General features: G+C 52.4%; 3 protein-coding genes across 3 annotated transcripts; 2 read left to right on the plus strand and 1 right to left on the minus strand.

Annotated features, from left to right (window-relative positions):
• Nucleotides 1–1213: 1213 nt before the first annotated feature.
• PFLUO_LOCUS7221 (uncharacterized protein) lies at nucleotides 1214–3709 on the plus strand (the record flags this gene model as incomplete). Its single annotated transcript, XM_073784841.1, has 2 exons — nucleotides 1214–1255; nucleotides 1307–3709. The coding sequence occupies 2 exons, from the start codon at nucleotides 1214–1216 to the stop codon at nucleotides 3707–3709; spliced, it is 2445 nt and encodes an 814-aa protein (XP_073641256.1).
• Nucleotides 3710–5780: 2071 nt separating this feature from the next.
• PFLUO_LOCUS7222 (type 1 serine/threonine-protein phosphatase catalytic subunit glc7) lies at nucleotides 5781–6954 on the plus strand (the record flags this gene model as incomplete). The annotated part of the gene is made up of 4 exons (XM_073784842.1): nucleotides 5781–5957; nucleotides 6020–6421; nucleotides 6496–6795; nucleotides 6859–6954. The coding sequence occupies 4 exons, from the start codon at nucleotides 5781–5783 to the stop codon at nucleotides 6952–6954; spliced, it is 975 nt and encodes a 324-aa protein (XP_073641257.1).
• Nucleotides 6955–10813: 3859 nt separating this feature from the next.
• PFLUO_LOCUS7223 (COPII coat GTPase) lies at nucleotides 10814–11856 on the minus strand (the record flags this gene model as incomplete). Its single annotated transcript, XM_073784843.1, has 5 exons — nucleotides 10814–10854; nucleotides 10928–11227; nucleotides 11302–11407; nucleotides 11466–11569; nucleotides 11838–11856. 5 exons carry the CDS (start codon nucleotides 11854–11856, stop codon nucleotides 10814–10816), a joined length of 570 nt encoding a protein of 189 aa, XP_073641258.1.
• Nucleotides 11857–12237: the final 381 nt, after the last annotated feature.

Below are 12237 nucleotides of genomic sequence, written 5' to 3' on the forward strand. Positions count from 1 at the left end.
CGTTGAAGGTGCCTCTAACCCTCTTGGGAGTCGAGAAACGTCAGTGATCCGACACGGATCCGCATTGGGCCCGCTGCAGGCCGCTAGCTCGTCCCCCCGCTTACGGCTTGGCATCTGCAAATGAGGCCTCGTCCAATCAGCAGACGCCATAGCCACCACTCCGATCTAACTTCCAGGATGCGCCCGGGTTCCTCGAAAAGGCTTCGGGGCCAACTTACACGCAGGGGGTGGGGGAGACAGTCAAGAGGGGGGCCGATCCAACGGACGATCATGCATTCCCATGTGTGTCTTCATTCCGGGGGAATCGCCATTGCGATCAACAATCGGGGAATGGAAAGTATGGACAGGCGGAAAGTATACGGGAACAGTACCCCGCGCTGCGGATCCGAACCAGGGATTATATTCAGGGGGAGGAAAGTCACAGAGAGGTCGGCCATGGTAAATCATCCCCGACATCCCTCACATAGATGAGATCGAGGAGATGAAGGGATGATCGGGAACCGTGGTCGTGGCTGATAAGAATAGTAGCGTGTGACGCGTTAGTAAGTTCTCGTCTGCCCGATGCAGTGAAACAGAGGAATGTCAGATGTCAATGCGAGCTGACGATGGTTCATGACCCGAAAAGACTGAAATGTCCTCACTCGGACACCAATCAGCCCGCGACTCGGCATTCCCACCCAGGCCTGCATGGTGTGTGGCTGCTGGTGATCACTGCGCGGCCGCCACTGATTAGGATTTGTTTTGTTATTTTTTGGGGGGGGGGAACGGGACGAGGTGAGGTGGGGGAACCTGGATCATCGAGATAGTTAGAACCAGTCAGAACGGAGCGTTGCCACCACACTCAGAGAGGATGGATGATAATCTACTCTAGAGCCAAAGTAAAAAAAAAAAACACAAATGTGCTGATATGAGAGGCAATTAGTTATGCCAGATGATTGTTGATTTATTGGGTTATCGTCGTTAGCGCCCGCCGCACCTTCCCTTCCGCCCTTCTCTGCCGCTCTTGCCTTCTCGCTCTCTCGCTCTCTTTTTTTTTCCCTCACTGTTACACACCCCTTCTCCTTCCCCCTATACTCTCTCTCTTTTTTTTTTTTTTTGCTGGTTGCAACCAGCAAAGATGTCTCCCTTCCCTGGTGGTTCCTGCTGAGTGATTCCATCTTCTGAGCTCTCTCCGAGCTGAGACTTGGTCCGTCTGGACGTTACCTCGACGACCATGGAGAAACTCAACACAGAAGATGGACAACTCTTCATCAAGGTGAGCCCCGAACAAACCCTTCGTTCCTCAACATCCACTAACCCCGTTTAGAATCTCGCCGGCTTCGTTCGCACCCACGAGAAGGCACTCGCCAATGCTCTCCAGCTGCGACGCCAGCCCTCCAAGACCAATGGCGCCGCCCCCCAGTCCCCGACCAGCGCGGGTTCTTTCTCCTCGACCTCCCTGGCATCGGCGTTGTCCTTCGGTGCGCTCAAGTTTACGTCGCAAACCCTGAAGCCGGCCAAGCTCACCCTGACCCCCCACCATCTTTTCTACTTGCTCTCCCGCTTCGAGGACCTCTCTATTGCCGTGGGCCCCATGAATGTTCGACTGGAGAACATCCATACCGAGGTGTCGCAGTCCTACGTTTCGTTTCTCAATAAACCCCAACGGTCCAGGGGGGATAGAGACTCCATCCACTCCGTATCCAGCGTTCGTAGCGTCATGTCCGGTATGAGTGGCCTCTGGTCCTCATTTGGCCTTGGTTCAAAGGACTCCCCCTCCCGATCGGAGAAAGCCAAGGCGGCCCTAGAAGCAGACCTGAAGTATCTCTACTCTGCCTTCACCAAGATCCCCTGTCTGCGCCTCGCCCCGGATCACCGCGCTCGTTTGATCCGTGGATATGAGGAATTTCCTTTTGAAACGGCGGTGCCCTTGCATTCTTTCAAAAACCTGAGTGCTTTAGAGATCATTGACATAGACTATCGCTCTTTCTACGGCTGGGACCGACTGTCCGAGCAACTGCGCACCCTGTCCATCAAGCGTGCCCACCTGGACGACCCGGCGGACCTGCTGACGAGGATCGTGCTGGATGATAGCAACCGGCGCCGCCGGCGGTCCGCCAAGTCTCAGCAATCACCGCCGCTCGGATGGCCGGCCAGCACCGGTTCAGGTTCCCAGCCGGTTCACCCGGGCATGGACCACCCCATCCCCCTTTCTGCTCCTGGGTCCCCTATCGCAGACACTGCCTTGGGGACCAGCAGTAGCCCCAAAGCGGTCTCGATGATACGAGCTAAGTCGGAAGGGGCAGACAGAAAGATCCGCGCTAGGACCGAAAGCATCTCGCCGACTCGGCCACCCACTTCGAAGCAGAGCCACCGCCGGGGTCAGCCGTCCCGTATCCGACGCACAGGCTCAGGGAGCTCAAACTCGAGTGAGACGTCGGGCGGTTATCGCACTGGCAGCTCCTCCACCCTTCTCCCTGGTGTGCTCCACCCGTCCAAATGGCGGTTCTTGCGACATCTGGGTCTTCCGGAGAATTCATTAACGTCCGTCTCCGCGGCCAGTCTGGCCCCCGTAGCCAATACGTTGAACTCCCTGGATCTGTCCGCGAACCTTCTGACCGAGATCCCCGACAGTCTCGCATCCTTGATGTCTCTGCGAGCCCTCAATCTCTCTCAGTGTATGATAGATTCTCTACATTCGCTTTCCCGGAACCCCCTTCCTGCTATTACAGCCCTCAATCTCCGCGGCAATCGTCTCCGTTCACTCGCTGGCGTCGAAAGACTGCTGTCTCTCGAAAGACTGGACCTACGTGACAACAACCTCATGGACCCCACCGAGATAGCCCGACTGACCGGTCTCCCTGAAATACGGGAGATCTGGGTGGCTGGCAACCCGTTCACCAAGACACACTCCGGCTATCGCGTCACGATCATGAACCTCTTCCGTCGGACTCCTGGTTATTCAGAAGACATCATCATCGACGGCCGCGCCCCCGGATACACGGAGAGAAAGCAGCTCGTTGACCGAGCAGCCGAGCCGGAAGGTGCACCGGTTGTGCGGTCCAACGCGGCGGATCAGTCAACGGTTGTACACAAAGTCGCCACTGCCGTACTCCCCGATGGTATTGCAGCGTCGCGGTCATCACAGGATGCGGAGGACTCGCGGCTGCGGGCTGTGCAGCGGAATGAAGGTGAAGGGGGATCGAATCGACGAAAGAAGATTCAACGGCGCCGGATCGTCGACCTCTCACTGGACAATCCCTTTATGGCGGATGGACTCGGCAGTACGGGCGCAGCGATGTCTCCGGTGCTCCCGATTCAACAGATCCAAACCACGATGAACCCATCTATCCTACTCCCTTCCGATCCCCAATGGAAGCTGGATAGTGGAACTCAATCTGGGTCGTCCAGCATCCAGAGCCCTGGAAAGCAGGTCACCTCACCAAGTCCTCCACCCTTGCAGGCATCCTTGGTGCAACCGTCGGCCCAAGTCAAGGACTGGTCCTTGGACGAAGAACTCTGCCGTCAACAGTTGGAGGTTCTGCGGCATGAGGTGGGCCATGGCTGGCTCACGGTACTGGGAGACCATGCCTGGGACAGCTCTCACAAGGATCTAACTGCTCATCTGGCTAGCTCGGGCTTGGATCATTCGACAGCCCTGCCAGCCTCCTCCCTTGCCCGCGCCAACGGCCAAGCTCTCGTGAGCGGCGGCAGGACATTGAGCGGCTAAAACGGGTACGATCTTCGATTCTTACCTTCCTATTTTTCAGGATACACTTTTCATAATCTTCCGAGAACATCGATGTGGCATTCTTGCGTCTATTGGGCTGAAACGAACCCCGAAGCCACAAGTGAACTACTCCTCAACTCTACGAAGACCTTTCCTTCGACGACTCTTCTCCCGTCCAATTGCATTGTTTCTGGCGTTTTCTGATTTGTTTGGCTATTCACGAGATATGGCGGGTCGGATGTATGAACAAATTTACGGCCGTTTGAACCTCCTGCTTTTATTGTGCTTTTGTTGTGTTTACCGTTTTCCGAAACGACACGTACTGGCGTGTCCTGTCTGTACCTTGGAGTTGGCGCTGGTGGATTTTGTGCTATTGTTGTTTTTTTTTCCCTATTCCCCTTGTGCTATTTTGTTTTTGTTGTTTGTCTTTGATAGCATGAGGCATGAGGCGCGAAGAGCGATTCTCAAAATAAACCGTGTTTTTTCAAGTCTTCTTCTTCCCGACCACAAATAATGCAGTCTGCATAATATATATGTCGTAACAAGCTGGATACTTGATACATGGTCAAGGATCCCATCGCATCAATGTATGCATCTCATCCCCCTGCCGGGCCCAGTTCCCAGTCCCATACTCATAAAACCCAGACATTTCATACAGCCTTACTCCCGGCGGCGTCGACGAGAGCGTCACCGCACCCCATCCGCCCGAGCCCGATCCATCCCCCTCTGCACAGGTCGTGAGCGAATACCGCGATGCTGAAAAGCAGGGGCGACTGCCAGTTCATTGATCCACCAGGACTCGGTTCTGCCTAATCGGGGTCATTGTAATGCTCATCATCGTTGTCTAGGTGGAGATTATGGCTCCATGAGGCGGCTGGGTTGAAGAGCATGGAGATATGCAGAGATACTCTGCAGTAAATATAGAACTGCCTAGGCAAATCGTTGCTACTGTCAAGGTTCGGTACCGCCGGTCTTATCGGGATGGTGCCTGGTGGAGACTAGCAGGACAATGACATTATAGACTCTGCATCCTAAAATTAAGTCTCAGTCGAGTCTAGACCAGCAAGAGACAGAGATTTCTACATCATGAGCAGTTTGAGTACAGTAAATCTTGCAAAGGCGTGATACCGACAGGCCTACAGAGGTCGGATTTATATATAACGAACGGCCCAGCCAAACAGGCAATGCAAACACCGCTTCCCGCTTTTCTCGCCCGCCTGAATCTCGCTTTCTCTCGTGTTCTCACTTCTCCCTCCTTCTCTTTTCTCTTTCCATTCCCAATTCCCGGACTTCCGTTTCCCACGCTCGTCCTCGTTTGTTTTGGTTCCCTGCGACCTTTGTCATCTCCCACCCCGACCGATCGCCCCGCGAAGACTTCCAAGTCCCAGAAAAAAATTTCTCCCTTGATTGCCCTGACTCCCTTCCCACACCCCTCCTTCCTTCACCATCACAACCCGCTTCTCTCAGCCTCATCAACCCATCGCCATCGCGTCGATTCTTATCGTCTGCTAAGTTCACGGCCTTGACCAAATCGACTTCCACCGTCTTTCGCTCAGCCCCAACTTCCGTTGAGGCGCCCAGGAGCCGCTCCCCGTCGCCCTTTCGTGTTATCCACGCATCCGACACACTCTCCGCAGGCGCATCGTCCACCTCGTCTGGATTCTCTGTCCAACCCCTGACTCCGCGGCCGTAGGGCCATTTTCTTTTCTTCTTTGAGTCTCTTGGTCTCGTTAAAAGTCTGGTTTGGTAGGTCACCTTTGTCGGGTCCTTGTTTTCCCTCGCACGAGCCCACCCAAACTTCCCTCAAGGGGGAATGACAGCAAAGAAAAAAACACGCGTCTCATCGTCGTGACCCCATGTGCAGCCCATTTTGAATCATCTCAGGATCCTTGAGAGGCTTCGCTAACTTTTCACCCTGAGTGTGACAGGACATAGCCGCCGCGTCATCAAATCTTCACCGTCCGTCCTCCCGATCGCTCCGGAAATCACCCCTTCCTCCCTCGAGTCCCTCCATCCCTCTTTTTCTTTTCCGTTCCTTCTTTTTCGTGTCATTCGTTAGAGGCCGACCGACATGGCCGACCAGGAAGTGGATCTGGACTCTATCATTGATCGGCTGCTGGAGGTGAGGGGCAGCCGGCCGGGCAAGCAGGTGCAGCTGTTGGAGTCCGAAATTCGCTATCTCTGCACCAAGGCCCGAGAGATCTTCATCTCTCAACCGATACTGCTGGAGTTGGAGGCCCCGATCAAGGTAAATCGCGTGTCTACACCCTCAAAGGCGGAGCCCGCGGGTCTAACGTGTTCTCTCCCCAGATCTGCGGTGATATCCACGGCCAATACTACGATCTCCTGCGGTTGTTCGAATACGGCGGATTCCCTCCGGAGGCCAACTACCTTTTCCTCGGCGACTACGTCGACCGTGGTAAGCAGTCGCTCGAGACCATCTGCCTCCTTCTGGCATACAAGATCAAGTACCCCGAGAACTTCTTTGTTCTGCGCGGGAATCACGAGTGCGCCTCGATCAACCGTATCTATGGGTTCTACGATGAGTGCAAACGACGATACAACATCAAGCTGTGGAAGACGTTCACAGATTGCTTCAACTGCCTGCCCATTGCAGCCATCATTGATGAGAAGATTTTCACCATGCACGGAGGTCTGAGCCCCGATCTCAACTCTATGGAGCAGATTCGCCGGGTCATGCGCCCCACAGATGTACGTTTTCTCTTTTGTTCCTTCTGGCCGAGCTTTCTGCAGCTGAAGGCCCCATGCGCTGACACTGACAACAGATCCCCGACTGCGGCCTCCTCTGCGATCTTCTGTGGTCCGATCCCGACAAAGACATCACAGGATGGAGCGAGAACGACCGTGGTGTATCGTTCACTTTTGGTCCGGATGTGGTCTCGCGTTTCCTGCAAAAGCACGACATGGATTTGATATGCCGCGCGCATCAAGTTGTGGAGGATGGGTACGAGTTCTTCTCGAAGCGTCAGCTGGTCACTCTATTCAGCGCGCCCAACTACTGCGGTGAATTCGACAATGCGGGAGCCATGATGAGTGTCGACGAGAGCCTTCTCTGTTCCTTCCAGGTGAGTTGTCTTTGTTTGTCAAGGCATTTCCCACACTTACCACATCTTTCTTTCTCTGCATAGATCTTGAAACCAGCCGAAAAGAAACAAAAGTACGTCTACGGTGGCATGAGCTCCGGCGGGCCCGTTACTCCTCCGCGCAAGCAAAAGAAGAAATAAAGAATCAATACGAGCTTCCCCATGTGCAGCAGGTTCGGGCGGAGATAAAGTCTCTTGACGGTCAATCCTTTTCACGGCGCCTCCACGTATGATACACACACCACCACATCCACCACTCATACATCCTCCGCCGCGAGTCCCCGGATTTCTACAGTACGAAACGATGCACGATGATCGAGGGAACTCGCCATTCTTCCCACAACAAACCCCACACAACGGTGCCGGCCTCCTTATCATCTCGTTTTTTTCTTTTTCTCGAAACAAGCCGATAATATTTTCAACCCATTCCAACACCACACAAGCAACAAACTCCGGGCACCCGTGCGAACTTGCGAACAACCCCCCGCATCAGATCATCATTTCATGGCCGAAACCTGCGTGACACACCAAGCGGAGTTGAATGAGTTCTCTTTTGAGTCGTTTTCTTTTCTTGTCTTCCTTTTTTTGTTTCCTACCATCTGGAACGGTTTTTACTTTTTCGGCATCCTGGAAGGGGTGGGACTGGTTTGTTCGTGCTGTCTTGAGTGTTTCTTTCCCTACCTTCTTCCCCCTTTCCGCTCGCCTTTTTTCTCTGAAAGCTCATGTCGTTGTCTTCTGTTTGTTTATCGTCTCTTATTCTAGTCTTCATCCATTTCTCTGTTCCTTTTCCTGCTCTGGTAATACCTCGTCTGGTAAAATTGGGTCTTGCTCCCACTAGTTTACGTACATTGTTCCCAACAAGGCATGTGACTAGGTAGGCTAGCTAGCGGATCCATCGCCCGTGTTTTGATAGAAAGTCCGTAAAGAGATAAGTAGACCAGTTCCAGATCTGCAGGATGGAAGAGATGCCCCCTTGCATGGAGTGGGCAATGCATCTCTAGTTCCCGTTTGGCGCATTCTGCGTGCCATGCATGCATGCATATGGGGGAATCTCTGCTTGGTACTGCTGATCCATCTGGTCTGCTCTAGTACTTCCCGCTTCCAGATTGTCAGTAACGTCTCGACCTCTAGGACACCAGCAGTATGGTTTCCAGACAAGACAGCTCACCTGTGACGATGGCATTGTCGAGAGTAGCCAAGTCTCTGAGTGATAACGCATCGTAGGCGATAATGATGGTTATGGACGAATCACATAACTTTAATCCCCAACTCCTTCAATCATTCCACGGCTTCGATACGGAGGAAGCACTTTTTGAGTTTAGCCTGCAGAGGCGCATACACAGCCCAAGCCTTTGAATTGTGGTGTGAGTTCAAGGTTGTTTCCATCTCTTCAGAAGAAGATAAATCTTGAATAGCTGAGATCTATACATGAGAGTTCGAAATCAGTTTCACCACTATATTAGAGGCAGTGGTACTGCAACACATCCGCTGATCCACACGAGGGAGAGCACTGGATTGTAGGCTTCACGGACAGTGATCGAAACAAGATTGTTGAATTTAAAGCAACCATGGGTCTTCAAGGAGTTGTCTCGCCGTCTTGCGTTCCTCTGGCAGCCACTTAAGCATGGATCTAAGAAATCGAATAAAAGTCTCTTTTTCACTGCCTGAAAGCCGCTCTTCCAGGCTTTCTAGCGAAATAAGTGGCACAGTCGCCTCTGCATGAGCAATCCAAGCGCCTACTAGGAAATTAGTACAAGATTAGGACCCAAACTGACTGTAAGGGCGGAGCGCTACCATTGTGATTAAAGCACTGTTGCGTTGTCTCACTGCGCTGGACAAAATTCGTTGGTGGTGGCCCAATCAGAGCGACCATTAATGCAAGATGCTTGAAAGGGTCGTGGTTGCCTTCGCTATCAAAAATATCACCAAATAGATGCCGCCCTTCGAAGAGATCCCAAACCTAAGCATCAGTTAGTAGAGCGCGTAACACAGGGTTTTACCCGCGGCACTCACCAACGCGCCTAGATTCCAAATATCAACAGCGCTTCCCCAAGTCATCTCAAATATGATCTCCGGAGCTCGGTATATATAGGGCTGCACGTAAGGACCGGTCTCATGTGTCTTCCCAATTTTTGCCTCCCCAAAATCACAAAGGATTGGAAGACCAAATCCTTTCCCTCCGATTGGTCGACGAAATTGTCGACTCTGATATATAGTACGCGATTCATCTAGTTTCTTTCGAGGGCTCGGCTGCCTAGCTTCTTCTTCCGCAAAATCACCTAGCATTGTATTGTCCTCTAGGCTGAGCATCAGATTGCCGGTCTTTAAATCTAACTCAAGTTAGGTAGGGTGTTTCTTATCTTAGCTTCAAAGAGGGCATAGTACCAGTGTGAACGATGCCTACCTCGGTGTGCAAGAAGTCTAACGCCAATAATAACCGTCTAAGCGTCATTTTAAGGAGGGGTAGGTCAAATGGTCGTGGGTTCATTCTCATCATCTCAAGGAGGGTCATGTGCATTGGTTGAAGGACGAGGCATCGGTGATTGCCAGCATGGCCTCGTAGCTCAAATGAGTCATGGAGCTCTCGGATCAGTGACTGTCCTGGGTGGGTCGAATTGAGTTTCGCGAGATGCTCGTAAATATTGAATTCGCGATCGCTCGCGGTAGGGAACTTTCGTAGTGACGTAGACACCTTTAGCACAACATACCTCTGGCTCCTGGGCAGGTTAGCAAGCTAGTCTCCTAACTTTAGGTATTTACGCACTGAAGATCCCGGCATAGCCAGCTAGTTGAGTAGGCGCCGTAGCCAAGTTTGCCAGTTACCCGATATCTGTCACTGAATACGTCTCCAATGTGCACAGGGTGGAATTCCTCAGGGTCGTAGTGCGGTAGCGTTTCCTCTTCGATAGGCGTTTCCGCGGACAAGCTGACAAATGGCCTTCGTGAAGTGGCTCGAGAAGAGTGTGGTATTCTTCTGAAGGCAGCTGTGAAGATACTGAAGCGTGGAGCCATGCCAAGGGAGGGAGTAGGAGCAAAAGTCGGTAGGACTATGTAAGTGGGGCCGCCGCTCAGGAACAATCAGTCGCACGTGATCACCAGCATCTATATCAATCGCGCCTGTCCTTGTTTTCTCTCCCTCTATCGCCCCAGGTAGAAGTCGCAGGGTCTGGCTCCCTGAGTATCTACAGCTGAGCGAACGGGAAATAGCCCATACATTAGAACGCTGGCGTTGTTGACCTGCCGTATCTTTTCGCATGCCGAGGTCAAACCCGACTGCTGGCTTCGCTTTTTCTTGCTTTCAGGTTCTTTTCAGTTCTCTTCTCTGACTGATCTTCGGAGTGTCGGTGCATATTCCTTTGGATAATGGTGTTGTCAAGTCCTGTTCTGCGTACCCTGTAATCATATGTTCGATTTATAGTCTGATCAATCTGTAATAGCCACCGAAAAAAGGTCACTAAACAGATCTAGTTCTTGTCTTTCCTATAAAAGTCTGGGTGAGGTTCAGGTCTGTTGGCTAAAGATGATTGCAACTGCCTAGCAGTAAGTACAATAGTACATCAACCAGCAACCACACACCGAGCAAATTGAACTGAAGAGAGGAGATAACACGAAAAGAATTCGTAATTAAAAACCATGGATTGTAGCAACAGTGATAGGTAGTAAGGTAATAAGGACATGATCAACAGGAATAGTAGTAGACATCCGCACTTGAAGTCGGGGAGGGGTCTAGATAATGGGGAAACAGTGAAATGGGGGGTCGAATGGACGATAGGGCTAGGGCAAAGGGTGACTGATAATGGGGTGTTGTCGGGTGATTTCATTTCATTCCAGGTTCAGAGAGTCTCGTCCATCCATCCGGTCAGCCAGTCCCTCCAGACTTGCGTTCTGCTTGTCTTAAGCAGAAACAGAAGTCAAAGCAAAGATGCCTAACAGCGGGATTGAGCAATGGAAGGACAGCAATTGCAGCGAAGACGCGAGTCTCGTTTTCTCAGAACTCTGTCTAGACATACTGAGACAGCCACCTGATACCCTCGCCGTATCCTACAGGGAACAACAAATTAGCACGCATCCCACAAATAAATATCCTCGAAAGGATGGCAAAAAAAAAACTCACCCTGCCGCATGACAACACTGCACATGAAAACCTCAATGGGGCGGATGCCCTCAAGCGGCACCTTGCCCTTGCCGGTAGTCTGGTACAGACCAAGCTGGTGGCGGAGCTCATCCTCGCTCACGGCATCAGGGTGATCGATCTTGTTTCCAAGCACCAGGAAGGGAACCTTGGCCAGATCCTCCATGGCGAGGAGCGCGTCGAGCTCGGCCTTGGATTCGGGGAAGCGCTCGTAGTCCTTTGCGTCGACCAGGAAGACGATCCCGCTGACTTCGGGGAAGTAGTCTTTCCACAGGCGGCGGGCTATCACACATTATTAGAGGGTCTGAATGAGGTGGACGCAGAAGGGGTGAGAGGGGGGAAGTGGCTGGACTCACCCTGCTGGTGACCGCCCAGATCGAAGGTCGTGAACCGGTTGTTGCCAATGGCGAGTTCCTCCGAGGTCGGGTGTGCGGTGGGGGAGAGGACGGCAACGCGGTCGTTCTGGAGATGGAAGAATCAGTATCTACCCCTGTCATCCAGGCAAGTCAACAGCACTCACCTTCAACATGTGGAGCAGCGTCGTCTTGCCGGCGTTATCCAGACCGAGGAAGAGGAGCTTGGCATGCTTGTTCATAAGACCCAGCGATGCCAGGACATCGTAGACTGTATGAGATCAAATCAGTAACGGCATACAGAGTGACATCGCTCCCGTTTTCCTGTTGTTCCCAAGTCACAGGCATCACACCACAGGGAACCGCGGCTCAAAACACCCCGGGTGTTGGAAGTCGTGGTATCCAGGGGAAGAGGAACCAGCAACTCCAACGCTAGACCTGGACGGTGTGCAGTGTCCAAAGAATATTCCCCTTGTTGCTCTGCCCAGCTCTTATACACACTTATACACACTGTGATGGGTGGGTTGGACGGCACTTACACCAGTTGACGATCCACATGGTGACGGGCGCAAGCACTTCAGGAAACGGAGGAGCCTCAACAGGAAGGAAGAGGAAATGGAGTGGACAGTCCAGAGAAGGGCTGGAGGTTGAAGCGTGGATGGAGTCGGGGAGGGAGAGAAGCAAGAAGACAGGTTGCCGTGATGTTTTCGGGAATCGGTTGTGGTGAGTGGTGGCCTCAGGCAGCAAGATCGGCGGTGGCAACAACCCAGTCTTCCGAGATTTGTACATAGAGGGAGAAATAGAGACTTGTTATTTATCGGATTGAAATATTGGTATAGTACTATCTCTCTAGTTCATATCATACTTCAGTCATCCTCCCGCTGTATCCACATACAAGCAAATATCAAAGGGGGTATATGCTCCGGAACCCATGCAGCA

This window comes from Penicillium psychrofluorescens (genome assembly GCF_964197705.1).
Source record: "Penicillium psychrofluorescens genome assembly, chromosome: 4".
Taxonomy (NCBI): domain Eukaryota; kingdom Fungi; phylum Ascomycota; class Eurotiomycetes; order Eurotiales; family Aspergillaceae; genus Penicillium; species Penicillium psychrofluorescens.